The 18,684-nt window shown below is 48.0% G+C and overlaps 1 protein-coding gene across 1 annotated transcript in view; it reads right to left on the bottom strand.

The window, feature by feature from the left end:
* Positions 1-4,165: 4,165 nt before the first annotated feature.
* Positions 4,166-18,684, bottom strand: part of LOC116365353 (neurotrypsin) — a gene marked incomplete at its 5' end in the record, with an annotated part of 38,388 nt that continues 23,869 nt past the window's right edge. Inside the window, 2 exons of the mRNA XM_031818001.1 lie at positions 4,166-4,804; positions 5,755-6,050. Of these exons, the coding sequence (XP_031673861.1) occupies positions 4,494-4,804; positions 5,755-6,050 (607 nt within the window). The remainder of the gene's footprint in view (positions 4,805-5,754; positions 6,051-18,684) is intronic.

The raw sequence follows: 18,684 nt of genomic DNA, 5'->3' as shown, positions 1-18,684 counted from the left end.
TGTTCCTATAAACCTGACAGAGATAGATTACCACTAAGAAACAATCCAAGACCCAACATTAGATACTAGTGTGCTGTTCCTATAAACCTGACAGAGATAGATTACCACTAAGAAACAATCCAAGACCCAACATTAGATACTAGTGTGCTGTTCCTATAAACCTGACAGAGATAGATTACCACTAAGAAACAATCCAAGACCCAACATTAGATACTAGTGTGCTGTTCCTATAAACCTGACAGAGATAGATTACCACTAAGAAACAATCCAAGACCCAACATTAGATACTAGTGTGCTGTTCCTATAAACCTGACAGAGATAGATTACCACTAAGAAACAATCCAAGACCCAACATTAGATACTAGTGTGCTGTTCCTATAAACCTGACAGAGATAGATTACCACTAAGAAACAATCCAAGACCCAACATTAGATACTAGTGTGCTGTTCCTATAAACCTGACAGAGATAGATTACCACTAAGAAACAATCCAAGACCCAACATTAGATACTAGTGTGCTGTTCCTATAAACCAATCATCTGACAGAGATAGATTACCACTAAGAACACGATATTAACAGTGTAAAAGTTTACAACTAGAGAACAAGGATAAAGTACATAGAGACAATAGGTCCCAAATGGCACTATATTCCCTATGTATTACCCTACTAGTCTAAAGTAGTGCACTATATAGGGAATAGGGTGCTATAAGGTAGTGCCCTATATAGGGAATAGGGTTCTATAAGGTAGTGCCCTATATAGGGAATAGGGCTCTATAAGGTAGTGCCCTATATAGGGAATAGGGTTCCATAAGGTAGTGCCCTATATAGGGAATAGGGTTCTATAAAGGTAGTGCCCTATATAGGGAATAGGGCTCTATAAAGGTAGTGCCCTATATAGGGAATAGGGTTCTATAAAGTAGTGCCCTATATAGGGAATAGGGTTCTATAAAGTAGTGCCCTATATAGGGAATAGGGTTCTATAAAGTAGTGCCCTATTTAGGGAATAGGGTTCTATAAGGTAGTGCCCTATATAGGGAATAGGGTTCTATAAAGGTAGTGCCCTATATAGGGAATAGGGTTCTATAAAGGTAGTGCCCTATATAGGGAATAGGGTTCTATGAGGTAGTGCCCTATATAGGGAATATGGTTCTATAAAGGTAGTGCCCTATATAGGGAATAGGGTGCTATAAAGGTAGTGCCCTATATAGGGAATAGGGTGCTATAAAGGTAGTGCCCTATATAGGGAATAGGGTGCTATAAAGGTAGTGCCCTATATAGGGAATAGGGTTCTATAAAGGTAGTGCCCTATATAGGGAATAGGGTGCTATAAAGGTAGTGCCCTATATAGGGAATAGGGTTCTATAAAGGTAGTGCCCTATATAGGGAATAGGGTGCTATAAAGGTAGTGCCCTATATATGTCATGTATTGTCATATTATATCTTGTTCCTGTTCTTTCTCTTCACTCCGTTTTCCTCTGCTGGTCGTATTAGGTTACCTTCTCTTCCTCTCCTTCCCCCAGCTGTTCCCCATCTTCTCTAACTACCTCGTTCACTCTTTTCCCACCTGTTCCCTTTTTCCCTCTGATTAGGTCTCTATTTCTCTCTCTGTTCCTGCTTCTTTCTTTGTCAGATTCTCGTTTGAGTTTCTCATGCCAGAACCAAACTATCGTCTTGTTTGCTTCACCCTTGTCCCATCCTGTCGGAATCTGCCTGTTCTTCTGATGCTACGTGTGATCAGGTACCTCTGTCCGCTACGACCCGCGCCTACCCAGAGAGACCAGCAGTCTGTCGCCGCAACCCAGCTATTCTCCTCTGCTGCTAAGAAGGGGACTCTTTTGTAAATATCAGAAGGACTTTCTGTTTCATTTGTCGCCCTCTCTGAGGGTTGTCTATTTTGCCATTTTCTACATCTGAAGAGGATCTATGTCTTCCCTGTGTTTTTACATTAAAGGACTCTGTTTTTGTTAAACCCGCTTTTGGGTCCTCACTCAAGTGCACAACAATATAGGGAATAGGGTTCTATAAGGTAGTGCCCTATATAGGGAATAGGGTTCTATAAAGGTAGTGCCCTATATAGGGAATAGGGTTCTATAAAGGTAGTACACTATATAGGGAATAGGGTTCTATAAAGGTAGTGCCCTCTATAGGGAATAGGGTGCTATAAAGGTAGTGCCCTATATAGGGAATAGGGTGCTATAAAGTAGTGCCCTATATAGGAAATAGGGTTCTATGAGGTAGTGCACTATATAGGGAATAGGGTTCTATAAAGGTAGTACACTATATAGGGAGTAGGGTTCTATAAAGTAGTGCCCTATATAGGGAATAGGGTTCTATAAAGTAGTGCCCTATATAGGGAATAGGGTTCTATAAAGTAGTGCCCTATATAGGGAATAGGGTTCTATAAAGGTAGTACACTATATAGGGAATAGGGTTCTATAAAGGTAGTACACTATATAGGGAATAGGGCTCTATAAAGGTAGTACACTATATAGGGAATAGGGCTCTATAAAGGTAGTGCACTATATAGGGAATAGGGTGCTATAAAGGTAGTGAGCACTATATCGGGAATGAGCCATAGGGCTCTGGTCTAAAGTAGTGCACTATATAGGGAATAGGGTGCCATCTGAATCCGTTTGATAAACAGTTTAGCTGTCGGACTCGGAGGGTGAACAGTAAACAACAACAAATCCAATCAGATTGTATTAGTCACATGCTATTAGTCACATGCAATTAGTCACATGCTATTAGTCACATGCTTTGTAAACAACAGGTGTAGAGTAACAGTGAAATACTGTTTTCAGTGTAAATCTCCACCTTCTCCTTTACAGTAGGAAGGAGACTCAGTAATATTGTCGTGTGTGTTCAGGACATAGTCCTTTCCCTGCCTGTGGTCCCCGTCGTTCCCTAGGAGTCGGATGTCAACAACAATGTGCTGTAGCTGCTTTCATCAGGTCATTCATAGAACAATATAAAACATTTTAGACCGGTTGTCTGGGATGTGTTCGTTAGTCCACACCGTAGCAAAGCAACAAAACATTCTCAGATTAAGTCTTGTTCAGAATCTCCACTGTTCATCAAACCAGGAGTTGATTTAACCTTAAATAGCGTTACCTCAAAAGGGTTCAATTAAATAAGTGCTGATAAAGAGGAGTTGAGATTGTGTTCAGTAGAGGAGAGAGGGAATGAGGAGGAAGAGAGAGAGGGAATGAGGAGGAAGAGAGAGAGGGAACGAGGAGGAAGAGAGAGGGAACGAGGAGGAGGAGGAGAGAGAGGGAACGAGGAGGAAGAGAGAGAGGGAACGAGGAGGAAGAGAGAGAGGGAATGAGGAGGAAGAGAGAGAGGGAACGAGGAGGAGGAGGAGAGAGAGAGGAAACGGGGAGGAAGAGAGAGAGAGGGAACGAGGAGGAAGAGAGAGAGGGAACGAGGAGGAAGAGAGAGAGAGGGAACGAGGAGGAAGAGAGAGAGGGAACGAGGAGGAAGAGAGAGAGGGAACAAGGAGGAAGAGAGGGATGGAAGAAGGAGGGAGGGAGAGAGAGGGAACGAGGAGAATGAGAGAGAGGGAACGAGGAGGAAGAGAGAGAGGGAACGAGGAGGAAGAGAGGGATGGAAGAAGGAGGGAGGGAGAGAGAGGGAACGAGGAGGATGAGAGAGAGGGAACGAGGAGGAAGAGAGGGGGAACGAGGAGGATGAGAGAGAGAGAACGAGGAGGAAGAGAGAGAGGGAACGAGGAGGAAGAGAGGGGGAACGAGGAGGAAGAGAGAGGGGGAACGAGCAGGAAGAGGAGAGGGGAAAGGAGAGAGAGAGAGAGAGAGAGAGAGAGGGAACGAGGAGGAGGAGGAGAGAGAGGGAACAAGGAGGAGGAGGAGGAGGAGGAGAGAGGGAACGAGGAGGAAGAGAGAGAGGGAATGAGGAGGAGGAGAGAGAGGGAACGAGGAGGTAGAGAGAGAGAGGGAAGGAGGAAGAGAGAGAGGGGAAAGGAGAGAGAGAGAGGGAACGAGGAGGAAGAGAGAGAGGGAACGAGGAGGAAGAGAGAGAGGGAATGAGGAGGAGGATAGAGAGGGAATGAGGAGGAAGAAAGAGAGGGAATGAGGAGGAGGAGAGAGAGGGAACGAGGAGGAGGAGAGAGAGGGAACGAGGAGGAAGAGAGAGAGGGAACGAGGAGGAAGAGAGAGAGGGAACGAGGAGGAAGAGAGGGAACGAGGAGGAAGAGGAGAGGGGAAAGGAGAGAGAGAGAGGGGGTAAAGGGGGAGGGATGGATATGAAATAGAGACAGGGGTCTTTCAACTGGTTTGAAACCACTTATTTTACTGACCAATCAAATTACAAGCTCCAAATATAGTCCTTCTCAATTGGCCAGTCCGTTATCTACCACTGTCTCACATTGGCTGTCATCTCTTCATGCCCTTATCCCAATGTCCAATCACCTTGCAGATCCACTTCCTATATTCTTCCCATTGTCCAATCACCTTGACGATCCAGTTCCTGTATCCCTCTCATTGTCCAATCACCTTGTGTATCCAGGGTGTGAAGGCGGAGACTTTAGTGTAGACGCCAGGTGAGTGTTGCGTGCGACAGGAGTGACCCCACGACGTCACACCGTACACGACCCACCCTCCGCCCGGACGCTCACACACCAACGGGCCGCCGCTGTCTCCACGGCAACTGTCCACGCGGCGCTCCGATTGGCCGTCTGTCCCGGCGCAGAGCATGCGGCTAGTGAAGGCTCCGTGGTAACGCTGTTGGCAGTGACGACGGGGGAGGAGGGAGAGAGGAGCCTGTTGGAGGGTCTTAGAGTAGGAGCGACCTGGAGGACAGAGAGAGACGATTACCATTACACTGGGCCTTTAGTCTGTTTAATTAGAGAGACGATTACCATTCAACTGGTCCATTAATCACTAACATCCCCCTCAGCTTCCACACTAAATCACCCACTAACACCCCCCTGGTCTTCCCCACTAAATCACCCACTAACACCCCCCTGGTCTTCCACACTAAATCACCCACTAACACCCCTTCGTCTTCCCCACTAAATCACCCACTAACACCCCCCTGGTCTTCCCCACTAAATCACCCACTAACACCCCCCCTGGTCTTCCCCACTAAATCACCCACTAACACCCCCCTGGTCTTCCACACTAAATCACCCACTAACACCCCCCCCCCCGGTCTTCCACACTAAATCACCCCCCTCATCTTCCACACTAAATCACCCACTAACACCCCCCTGGTCTTCCACACTAAATCACCCACTAACACCCCCCTGGTCTTCCACACTAAATCACCCCCCTCATCTTCCACACTAAATCACCCACTAACACCCCCCTGGTCTTCCCCACTAAATCACCCACTAACACCCCTTCGTCTTCCACACTAAATCACCCACTAACACCCCCCTGGTCTTCCCCACTAACACCCCCCTGGTCTTCCACACTAAATCACCCACTAACACCCCCCTGGTCTTCCACACTAAATCACCCACTAACACCCCCCTGGTCTTCCCCACTAACACCCCCCTGGTCTTCCCCACTAAATCACCCACTAACACCCCCCTGGTCTTCCCCACTAAATCACCTACTAACACCCCTTCGTCTTCCCCACTAAATCACCCACTAACACCCCCCCGGTCTTCCCCACTAACACCCCCCTCATCTTCCCCACTAACACGCCCCTCGTCTTCCACACTAAATCACCCACTACACCCCCTCGTCTTCCACACTAAACACCCCCCTGGTCTTCCACCCCCCCCCATCTCACCTGTGTCCCCCCAGCCTGTGATGTGACAGTTGGAAGCCTGTTTCAGGACTCTCTCCTTGCGTAGCGGCAGACAGGCGGGCAGGACGTGGCGACTGAACGCCACACATCGACCGCGGCCCTTCCCCGCCACTCCCGGCGACAGACGCACCAAGGCCAGGTCGTAGTCGTTGCTGTGGGAACGGTAGCTAGGGTGCAGGACGATCTGATCGACAGCGTACTCCTCCTCAAACTCCTCGGGAACCAGAGAATGATAATCCCCAACCCTCACCTTGTACTGTTTAGTACTGTTACCATGCCTGGGTGAGAGAGACGAGAGTTAACCAGAGAATGGTAATCCCCAACCCTCACCTTGTACTGTTTGGTACTGTTACCATGCCTGGGTGAGAGAGACGAGAGTTAACCAGAGAATGGTAATCCCCAACCCTCACCTTGTACTGTTTAGTACTGTTACCATGCCTGGAGGAGAGAGAGGAGAGTTAACCAGAGAATGGTAATCCCTAACCCTCACCTTGTACTGTTTAGTACTGTTACCATGCCTGGGTGAGAGAGAGGAGAGTTAACCAGAGAATGGTAATCCCCAACCCTCACCTTGTACTGTTACCATCCCTGGAGGAGAGAGAGGAGAGTTAACCAGAGAATGGTAATCCCCAACCCTCACCTTGTACTGTTTAGTACTGTTACCATCCCTGGGGGAGAGAGAGGAGAGTTAACCAGAGAATGATAATCCCCAACCCTCACCTTGTACTGTTACCATCCCTGGAGGAGAGGAGAGTTAACCAGAGAATGGTAATCCCCAACCCTCACCTTGTACTGTTACCATCCCTGGAGGAGAGGAGAGTTAACCAGAGAATGGTAATCCCCAACCCTCACCTTGTACTGTTACCATCCCTGGAGGAGAGGAGAGTTAACCAGAGAATGGTAATCCCCTACCCTCACCTTGTACTGTTACCATCCCTGGAGGAGAGGAGAGTTAACCAGAGAATGGTAATCCCCAACCCTCACCTTGTACTGTTACCATCCCTGGAGGAGAGGAGAGTTAACCAGAGAATGGTAATCCCCTACCCTCACCTTGTACTGTTACCATCCCTGGAGGAGAGGAGAGTTAACCAGAGAATGGTAATCCCCTACCCTCACCTTGTACTGTTACCATCCCTGGAGGAGAGGAGAGTTAACCAGAGAATAGTAATCCCCTACCCTCACCTTGTACTGTTTAGTACTGTTACCATCCCTGGAGGAGAGGAGAGTTAACCAGAGAATGGTAATCCCCTACCCTCACCTTGTACTGTTTAGTACTGTTACCATGCCTGGGTGAGAGAGAGGAGAGTTAACCAGAGAATGGTAATCCCCAACCCTCACCTTGTACTGTTTAGTACTGTTACCATGCCTGGAGGAGAGAGAGGAGAGTTAACCAGAGAATGGTAATCCCCAACCCTCACCTTGTACTGTTTAGTACTGTTACCATGCCTGGAGGAGAGAGAGGAGAGTTAACCAGAGAATGGTAATCCCCTACCCTCACCTTGTACTGTTTAGTACTGTTACCATGCCTGGAGGAGAGAGAGGAGAGTTAACCAGAGAATGGTAATCCCCAACCCTCACCTTGTACTGTTTAGTACTGTTACCATCCCTTGAGGAGAGGAGAGTTAACCAGAGAATGGTAATCCCCTACCCTCACCTTGTACTGTTACCATCCCTGGAGGAGAGGAGAGTTAACCAGAGAATGGTAATCCCCTACCCTCACCTTGTACTGTTACCATCCCTGGAGGAGAGGAGAGTTAACCAGAGAATGGTAATCCCCTACCCTCACCTTGTACTGTTTAGTACTGTTACCATGCCTGGGTGAGAGAGAGGAGAGTTAACCAGAGAATGGTAATCCCCAACCCTCACCTTGTACTGTTACCATCCCTGGAGGAGAGGAGAGTTAACCAGAGAATGGTAATCCCCAACCCTCACCTTGTACTGTTACCATCCCTGGAGGAGAGGAGAGTTAACCAGAGAATGGTAATCCCCAACCCTCACCTTGTACTGTTACCATGCCTGGAGGAGAGGAGAGTTAACCAGAGAATGGTAATCCCCAACCCTCACCTTGTACTGTTACCATGCCTGGAGGAGAGGAGAGTTAACCAGAGAATGGTAATCCCCAACCCTCACCTTGTACTGTTACCATGCCTGGGTGAGAGAGAGGAGAGTTAACCAGAGAATGGTAATCCCCAACCCTCACCTTGTACTGTTACCATCCCTGGAGGAGAGGAGAGTTAACCAGAGAATGGTAATCCCCAACCCTCACCTTGTACTGTTACCATCCCTGGAGGAGAGGAGAGTTAACCAGAGAATGGTAATCCCCAACCCTCACCTTGTACTGTTACCATCCCTGGAGGAGAGGAGAGTTAACCAGAGAATGGTAATCCCCAACCCTCACCTTGTACTGTTACCATCCCTGGAGGAGAGGAGAGTTAACCAGAGAATGGTAATCCCCAACCCTCACCTTGTACTGTTACCATCCCTGGAGGAGAGGAGAGTTAACCAGAGAATGGTAATCCCCAACCCTCACCTTGTACTGTTACCATCCCTGGGTGAGAGAGAGGAGAGTTAACCAGAGAATGGTAATCCCCAACCCTCACCTTGTACTGTTACCATCCCTGGAGGAGAGGAGAGTTAACCAGAGAATGGTAATCCCCAACCCTCACCTTGTACTGTTACCATCCCTGGAGGAGAGGAGAGTTAACCAGAGAATGGTAATCCCCTACCCTCACCTTGTACTGTTACCATCCCTGGAGGAGAGGAGAGTTAACCAGAGAATGGTAATCCCCAACCCTCACCTTGTACTGTTACCATCCCTGGAGGAGAGGAGAGTTAACCAGAGAATGGTAATCCCCAACCCTCACCTTGTACTGTTACCATCCCTGGAGGAGAGGAGAGTTAACCAGAGAATGGTAATCCCCAACCCTCACCTTGTACTGTTACCATGCCTGGAGGAGAGGAGAGTTAACCAGAGAATGGTAATCCCCTACCCTCACCTTGTACTGTTTAGTACTGTTACCATGCCTGGAGGAGAGGAGAGTTAACCAGAGAATGGTAATCCCCAACCCTCACCTTGTACTGTTACCATGCCTGGGTGAGAGAGAGGAGAGTTGACCAGAGAATGGTAATCCCCAACCCTCACCTTGTACTGTTACCATCCCTGGAGGAGAGGAGAGTTAACCAGAGAATGGTAATCCCCAACCCTCACCTTGTACTGTTACCATCGATGGGGGAGAGGAGAGTTAACCAGAGAATGGTAATCCCCAACCCTCACCTTGTACTGTTACCATCCCTGGAGGAGAGGAGAGTTAACCAGAGAATGGTAATCCCCAACCCTCACCTTGTACTGTTACCATCCCTGGAGGAGATGAGAGTTCACCAGAGAATGGTAATCCCCAACCCTCACCTTGTACTGTTACCATCCCTGGAGGAGAGGAGAGTTAACCAGAGAATGGTAATCCCCAACCCTCACCTTGTACTGTTACCATCCCTGGAGGAGAGGAGAGTTAACCAGAGAATGGTAATCCCCAACCCTCACCTTGTACTGTTACCATCCCTGGAGGAGAGGAGAGTTAACCAGAGAATGGTAATCCCCAACCCTCACCTTGTACTGTTACCATCCCTGGAGGAGAGGAGAGTTAACCAGAGAATGGTAATCCCCAACCCTCACCTTGTACTGTTACCATCCCTGGAGGAGAGGAGAGTTAACCAGAGAATGGTAATCCCCAACCCTCACCTTGTACTGTTACCATGCCTGGAGGAGAGGAGAGTTAACCAGAGAATGGTAATCCCCAACCCTCACCTTGTACTGTTACCATGCCTGGAGGAGAGGAGAGTTAACCAGAGAATGGTAATCCCTAACCCTCACCTTGTACTGTTACCATCCCTGGAGGAGAGGAGAGTTAACCAGAGAATGGTAATCCCCAACCCTCACCTTGTACTGTTACCATCCCTGGAGGAGAGGAGAGTTAACCAGAGAATGGTAATCCCCAACCCTCACCTTGTACTGTTACCATCCCTGGAGGAGAGGAGAGTTAACCAGAGAATGGTAATCCCCAACCCTCACCTTGTACTGTTACCATCCCTGGAGGAGAGAGAGGAGAGTTAACCAGAGAATGGTAATCCCCAACCCTCACCTTGTACTGTTACCATCCCTGGAGGAGAGGAGAGTTAACCAGAGAATGGTAATTATGGAATGGTAGGTTAAGTGGTTAATTAAGAGCGTTGGCCAAGTTTGAATCCCCGAGATGACTAGGAAATCTGTCGACGTGCCCTTGAGCAATGCACTTAACCCTATTTGTTATCAGAGTGTCTGAATGTACCTGGAGACGGTAACTACCACTATTCTCTGTTTCCTGTTTCCTGTCTCTCTATCAGAGTGTCTGAATGTACGTAGACAGTAACTACCACTATTCTGTTTCCTGTCTCTCTATCAGAGTGTCTGAATGTACCTGGAGACAGTAACTACCACTATTCTCTGTTTCCTGTTTCCTGTCTCTCTATCAGAGTGTCTGAATGTACCTGGAGACAGTAACTCCCACTATTCTCTGTTTCCTGTTTCCTGTCTCTCTATCAGAGTGTCTGAATGTACCTGGAGACAGTAACTACCACTATTCTCTGTTTCCTGTTTCCTGTCTCTCCATCAGAGTGTCTGAATGTACCTGGAGACAGTAACTCCCACTATTCTCTGTTTCCTGTTTCCTGTCTCTCTATCCGAGTGTCTGAATGTACCTGGAGACAGTAACTACCACTATTCTGTTTCCTGTCTCTCTATCAGAGTGTCTGAATGTACCTGGAGACAGTAACTACCACTATTCTCTGTTTCCTGTTTCCTGTCTCTCTATCCGAGTGTCTGAATGTAACTGGAGACAGTAACTACCACTATTCTCTGTTTCCTGTTTCCTGTCTCTCTATCAGAGTGTCTGAATGTACCTGGAGACAGTAACTACCACTGTTCTCTGTTTCCTGTCTCTCTATCAGAGTGTCTGAATGTACCTGGAGACAGTAACTACCACTATTCTCTGTTTCCTGTTTCCGGTCTCTCTATCCGAGTGTCTGAATGTACCTGGAGACAGTAACTACCACTATTCTGTTTCCTGTCTCTCTATCAGAGTGTCTGAATGTACCTGGAGACAGTAACTACCACTATTCTCTGTTTCCTGTTTCCTGTCTCTCTATCAGAGTGTCTGAATGTACCTGGAGACAGTAACTCCCACTATTCTCTGTTTCCTGTTTCCTGTCTCTCTATCAGTGTCTGAATGTACCTGGAGACAGTAACTACCACTATTCTCTGTTTCCTGTTTCCTGTCTCTCTATCCGAGTGTCTGAATGTACCTGGAGACAGTAACTACCACTATTCTCTGTTTCCTGTTTCCTGTCTCTCTATCAGAGTGTCTGAATGTACCTGGAGACAGTAACTACCACTATTCTGTTTCCTGTCTCTCTATCAGAGTGTCTGAATGTACCTGGAGACAGTAACTACCACTATTCTCTGTTTCCTGTTTCCTGTCTCTCTATCCGAGTGTCTGAATGTACCTGGAGACAGTAACTACCACTATTCTCTGTTTCCTGTTTCCTGTCTCTCTATCCGAGTGTCTGAATGTACCTGGAGACAGTAACTACCACTATTCTCTGTTTCCTGTTTCCTGTCTCTCTATCAGTGTCTGAATGTACCTGGAGACAGTAACTCCCACTATTCTCTGTTTCCTGTTTCCTGTCTCTCTATCAGAGTGTCTGAATGTACCTGGAGACAGTAACTACCACTATTCTCTGTTTCCTGTTTCCTGTCTCTCTATCCGAATGTCTGAATGTACCTGGAGACAGTAACTACCACTATTCTCTGTTTCCTGTTTCCTGTCTCTCTATCAGAGTGTCTGAATGTACCTGGAGACAGTAACTACCACTATTCTCTGTTTCCTGTTTCCTGTCTCTCTATCAGAGTGTCTGAATGTACCTGGAGACAGTAACTACCACTATTCTGTTTCCTGTTTCCTGTCTCTCTATCCGAGTGTCTGAATGTACCTGGAGACAGTAACTCCCACTATTCTCTGTTTCCTGTTTCCTGTCTCTCTATCCGAGTGTCTGAATGTACCTGGAGACAGTAACTCCCACTATTCTCTGTTCTCTGTTTCCTGTCTCTCTATCAGAGTGACTGAATGTACCTGGGGACAGTAACTACCACTGTTCTCTGTTTCCTGTTTCCTGTCTCTCTATCAGAGTGACTGAATGTACCTGGAGACAGTAACTACCACTATTCTCTGTTTCCTGTTTCCTGTCTCTCTATCAGAGTGTCTGAATGTACCTGGAGACAGTAACTACCACTATTCTCTGTTTCCTGTTTCCTGTCTCTCTATCAGAGTGTCTGAATGTACCTGGAGACAGTAACTCCCACTATTCTCTGTTTCCTGTTTCCTGTTTCCTGTCTCTCTATCAGAGTGTCTGAATGTACCTGGAGACAGTAACTACCACTAATCTCTGTTTCCTGTTTCCTGTCTCTCTAACCGAATGTCTGAATGTACCTGGAGACAGTAACTACCACTATCCTCTGTTTCCTGTTTCCTGTCTCTCTATCAGAGTGTCTGAATGTACCTGGAGACAGTAACTCCCACTATTCTCTGTTTCCTGTTTCCTGTCTCTCTATCAGAGTGTCTGAATGTACCTGGAGACAGTAACTACCACTGTTCTCTGTTTCCTGTTTCCTGTCTCTCTATCCGAGTGTCTGAATGTACCTGGAGACAGTAACTACCACTATTCTCTGTTTCCTGTCACCTGTTTCCTGTCTCTCTATCAGAGTGTCTGAATGTACCTGGAGACAGTAACTACCACTATTCTGTTTCCTGTTTCCTGTCTCTCTATCCGAGTGTCTGAATGTACCTGGAGACAGTAACTCCCACTATTCTCTGTTTCCTGTTTCCTGTCTCTCTATCCGAGTGTCTGAATGTACCTGGAGACAGTAACTACCACTATTCTGTTTCCTGTTTCCTGTCTCTCTATCCGAGTGTCTGAATGTACCTGGAGACAGTAACTCCCACTATTCTCTGTTCTCTGTTTCCTGTCTCTCTATCAGAGTGACTGAATGTACCTGGGGACAGTAACTACCACTGTTCTGTTTCCTGTTTCCTGTCTCTCTATCAGAGTGACTGAATGTACCTGGGGACAGTAACTACCACTGTTCTCTGTTTCCTGTTTCCTGTCTCCTGATCACCACACAGATAGAGCTCACACAGACACAGGGACCGTTAGATCCACAGCAGAACACATTTAACAGGACACAGTCCCTCCTACTCTGGGTGACAGACCGTCAGATCCACAGCAGGACACAGTCCCTCCTACTCTGGGTGACAGACCGTCAGATCCACAGCAGGACACAGTCCCTCCTACTCTGGGTGACAGACCGTCAGATCCACAGCAGGACACATTAAACAGTCCCCCCTACTCTGGGTGACAGACCGTCAGATCCACAGCAGGACACAGTCCCTCCTACTCTGGGTGTCAGACCGTCAGATCCACAGCAGGACACAGTCCCTCCTACTCTGGGTGACAGACCGTCAGATCCACAGCAGGACACAGTCCCTCCTACTCTGGGTGACAGACTGTCAGATCTACAGCAGGACACAGTCCCTCCTACTCTGGGTGACAGACCGTCAGATCCACAGCAGGACACATTTAACAGGACACAGTCCCTCCTACTCTGGGTGTCAGACCGTCAGATCCACAGCAGGACACAGTCCCTCCTACTCTGGGTGACAGACCGTCAGATCCACAGCAGGACACAGTCCCTCCTACTCTGGGTGACAGACCGTTAGATCCACAGCAGGACACATTTAACAGGACACAGTCCCTCCTACTCAGGGTGACAGACCGTCAGATCCACAGCAGGACACAGTCCCTCCTACTCTGGGTGTCAGACCGTCAGATCCACAGCAGAACACAGTCCCTCCTACTCTGGGTGACAGACCGTCAGATCCACAGCAGGACACAGTCCCTCCTACTCTGGGTGACAGACCGTCAGATCCACAGCAGAACACAGTCCCTCCTACTCTGGGTGACAGACCGTCAGATCCACAGCAGACCACAGTCCCTCCTACTCTGGGTGACAGACCGTCAGATCCACAGCAGGACACAGTCCCTCCTACTCTGGGTGACAGACCGTCAGATCCACAGCAGGACACAGTCCCTCCTACTCTGGGTGACAGACCGTCAGATCCACAGCAGGACACAGTCCCTCCTACTCTGGGTGACAGACCGTCAGATCCACAGCAGGACACAGTCCCTCCTACTCTGGGTGTCAGACCGTCAGATCCACAGCAGGACACAGTCCCTCCTACTCTGGGTGACAGACCGTCAGATCCACAGCAGGACACAGTCCCTCCTACTCTGGGTGTCAGACCGTCAGATCCACAGCAGAACACAGTCCCTCCTACTCTGGGTGACAGACCGTCAGATCCACAGCAGGACACAGTCCCTCCTACTCTGGGTGACAGACCGTCAGATCCACAGCAGAACACAGTCCCTCCTACTCTGGGTGACAGACCGTCAGATCCACAGCAGACCACAGTCCCTCCTACTCTGGGTGACAGACCGTCAGATCCACAGCAGGACACAGTCCCTCCTACTCTGGGTGACAGACCGTCAGATCCACAGCAGGACACAGTCCCTCCTACTCTGGGTGACAGACCGTCAGATCCACAGCAGGACACAGTCCCTCCTACTCTGGGTGACAGACCGTCAGATCCACAGCAGGACACAGTCCCTCCTACTCTGGGTGTCAGACCGTCAGATCCACAGCAGGACACAGTCCCTCCTACTCTGGGTGACAGACCGTCAGATCCACAGCAGGACACAGTCCCTCCTACTCTGGGTGACAGACCGTCAGATCCACAGCAGGACACAGTCCCTCCTACTCTGGGTGACAGACCGTCAGATCCACAGCAGGACACAGTCCCTCCTACTCTGGGTGACAGACCGTCAGATCCACAGCAGGACACAGTCCCTCCTACTCTGGGTGACAGACCGTCAGATCCACAGCAGGACACAGTCCCTCCTACTCTGGGTGACAGACCGTCAGATCCACAGCAGGACACAGTCCCTCCTACTCTGGGTGTCAGACCGTCAGATCCACAGCAGGACACAGTCCCTCCTACTCTGGGTGACAGACCGTCAGATCCACAGCAGGACACAGTCCCTCCTACTCTGGGTGACAGACCGTCAGATCCACAGCAGACCACAGTCCCTCCTACTCTGGGTGACAGACCGTCAGATCCACAGCAGGACACAGTCCCTCCTACTCTGGGTGACAGACCGTCAGATCCACAGCAGGACACAGTCCCTCCTACTCTGGGTGACAGACCGTCAGATCCACAGCAGGACACAGTCCCTCCTACTCTGGGTGACAGACCGTCAGATCCACAGCAGGACACAGTCCCTCCTACTCTGGGTGACAGACCGTCAGATCCACAGCAGGACACAGTCCCTCCTACTCTGGGTGACAGACCGTCAGATCCACAGCAGGACACAGTCCCTCCTACTCTGGGTGACAGATCGTTTGCTTTCCGATCTGAGAGAATATCTCGTGGTTCTCCAATAGATCAGTGGTTAGTTGACCTGTTGTAACTTTAGGAGTGACGATATCATGTCCATATTCCTGCGTCTACATCTGTGTGTGTGTGTGTGTATGTGTGTGTGTATGTGTGTGTGTGTGTGTGTGTGTGTGTGTGTGTGTATGTGTGTGTGTGTGTGTGTGTGTGTGTGTGTGTGTGTGTGTGTGTGTGTGTGTGTGTGTGTGTGTATGTGTGTGTGTATGTGTGTGTGTGTGTGTGTGTGTGTCTCTGTGTGTGTATGTGTCTCTGTGTGTGTGTGTGTGTGTGTGTGTGTGTGTGTGTGTGTGTGTGTGTGTGTGTGTGTGTGTGTGTGTATGTGTCTCTGTGTGTGTATGTGTGTGTGTGTGTGTGTATGTGTCTCTGTGTGTGTGTGTGTGTGTGTGTGTGTGTGTGTGTGTGTGTGTGTGTGTGTGTGTGTGTGTGTGTGTGTGTATGTGTCTCTGTGTGTGTATGTGTGTGTGTCTCTGTGTGTGTGTGTGTGTGTGTGTGTGTCTCTGTGTGTGTGTGTGTGTGTGTGTGTGTATGTGTGTGTGTATGTGTATATGTGTGTGTGTGTGTGTGTGTGTGTGTGTGTGTGTGTGTGTGTGTGTGTGTGTGTGTGTGTGTGTGTGTGTGTGTGTGTGTGTGTGTGTGTGCATGCTTCTACGTGTGAATGCCATCTCTATTACAGCAGTATTGAAAGGTGACACCTAAAATTCGGAAGTCCCCCATTTAGACTGTGAGTGTCGACCTGCAGAGGTAACAGCCTGTTAAAACTGCACTGGGTTTAAACGGACAATCTAGGATTCGAAAAACAATCCTGTCACTTTTAAAATGTCCAAAAATGGATGTCCCAGTTTGTTCCTTTAACATTCATCTGAACCTGATCAGTCAACTGTAGAACCAGGGAATATCAGAACCTGATCAGTCAACTGTAGAACCAGGGAATATCTGAACCTGATCAGTCAACTGTAGAACCAGGGAATATCAGAACCTTATCAGTGAACTGTAGAATCAGGGAATATCAGAACCTGATCAGTCAACTGTAGAACCAGGGAATATCAGAACCTGATCAGTCAACTGTAGAACCAGGGAATATCAGAACCTGATCAGTCAACTGCAGAACCAGGGAATATCAGAACCTTATCAGTCAACTGTAGAACCAGGGAATATCAGAACCTGATCAGTCAACTGCAGAACCAGGGAATATCAGAACCTGATCAGTCAACTGTAGAACCAGGGAATATCTGAACCTGATCAGTCAACTGTAGAAACCTGATCAGTCAACTGTAGAACCAGGGAATGTCAGAACCTGATCAGTCAACTGTAGAACCAGGGAATATCAGAACCTGATCAGTCAACTGTAGAAACCTGATCAGTCAACTGTAGAACCAGGGAATGTCAGAACCTGATCAGTCAACTGTAGAACCAGGGAATATCAGAACCTTATCAGTCAACTGTAGAACCAGGGAATATCAGAACCTGATCAGTCAACTGTAGAACCAGGGAATATCAGAACCTGATCAGTCAACTGTAGAATCAGGGAATATCAGAACCTGATCAGTCAACTATAGAACCAGGGAATATCAGAACCTGATCAGTCAACTGTAGAACCAGGGAATATCAGAACCTGATCAGTCAACTGTAGAACCAGGGAATATCAGAACCTGATCAGTCAACTGTAGAACCAGGGAATATCAGAACCTGATCAGTCAACTGTAGAACCAGGGAATATCAGAACCTGATCAGTCAACTGTAGAACCAGGGAATATCAGAACCTGATCAGTCAACTGTAGAATCAGGGAATATCAGAACCTGATCAGTCAACTGTAGAACCAGGGAATATCAGAACCTGATCAGTCAACTGTAGAACCAGGGAATATCAGAACCTGATCAGTCAACTGTAGAATCAGGGAATATCAGAACCTGATCAGTGAACTGTAGAACCAGGGAATATCAGAACCTGATCAGTCAACTGTAGAACCAGGGAATATCAGAACCTGATCAGTCAACTGTAGAACCAGGGAATATCAGAACCTGATCAGTCAACTGTAGAACCAGGGAATATCAGAACCTGATCAGTCAACTGTAGAACCAGGGAATATCAGAACCTGATCAGTCAACTGTAGAACCAGGGAATATCAGAACCTGATCAGTCAACTGTAGAACCAGGGAATATCAGAACCTGATCAGTCAACTGTAGAACCAGGTCTATAATCTCTAGTCTAAATGATAAAGTACTTTAAAGGGCTGGTTTCCCGGATACATACAGATGAACCATAATTCTGGACCATCATTTCAATAGATGATTGTGAAAATGTGTTTCATTAAATCCAGGACAAGGCTTAACAACAAATCGTGTTGAACCCACCCATACAGCAATTCACTAATGTAGACATTTAATGTATCATATTGAATGGCTTTATGTATCTTTATCTGAGTCAGATATTAACACTGAACTGACATATACAACGTAACATTTAAAGTGTTGGATCCATGTTTCATGATCACAGATCTTTTCCCATTCACACAAAAAGCTTCTCTCTCTCGAATGTTGTTGTGTTTTACATCCCTGTTAGTGAGCATTCATCCACCTGACAGGTGTGGCATGTCAAGAAGCTGATTAAACGGCATGATCATTACACAGGTGCACCTTGTGCTGAGGACAATAAAAGGCCAGTTTTGTCAGACATGACGATGTCACAGATGTCTCAGCTTTTGAGGGAGCGTGCAATTGTCTTGCTGATTGCAGGAATGTCCACCAGAGCTGTTGCCAGATAATTGAATGTTCATTTTTCTACCGTAAGCCGCCTCCTCTAACATCGTTTTAGAGAATTATGTCCAACCGGACGCCTCACAACCGCAGACCACGTGTAACCACGTCAACCCAGGACCTCCACATCCGGCTTCTTCACCTGCAGGATCATCTGAGATCAGCCAAACAGACAGCTGATGAAACTGTGGGTTTGCACAACTGAAGAATTTCTGCACAAACTGTCAGAAACCGTCTCAGGGAAGCTCATCTGCCCGTCGTCCTCACCAGGGTCTTGACCTGACTGCAGTTCGGCATCGTAACCGACTTCAGTGGGCAAATCTTCACCTTCGATGGTCACTGGCCTCGCTGGAGAAGTGTGCTCTTCACGGATGAATCCCTGTTTCAACTGTCCCGGGCAGATGGCAGACAGCGAGTATGGTGTCGTGTGGGTGAGCGGTTTGCTGATGTCAACGTTGCCCCATGGTGGAGGTGGAGTTATGGTATGGGCAGGCATGAGCTACCGACAACAAACACAATTGCATTTTATCGATGGCAATTTGAATGAACAGAGATACCGTG

This window comes from Oncorhynchus kisutch, unplaced genomic scaffold, assembly GCF_002021735.2.
Source record: "Oncorhynchus kisutch isolate 150728-3 unplaced genomic scaffold, Okis_V2 scaffold1223, whole genome shotgun sequence".
Lineage (NCBI taxonomy): Eukaryota > Metazoa > Chordata > Actinopteri > Salmoniformes > Salmonidae > Oncorhynchus > Oncorhynchus kisutch.
Note: the sequence above shows the minus strand (reverse complement) of the source record. Positions and strands in the feature narration are given on the sequence as shown.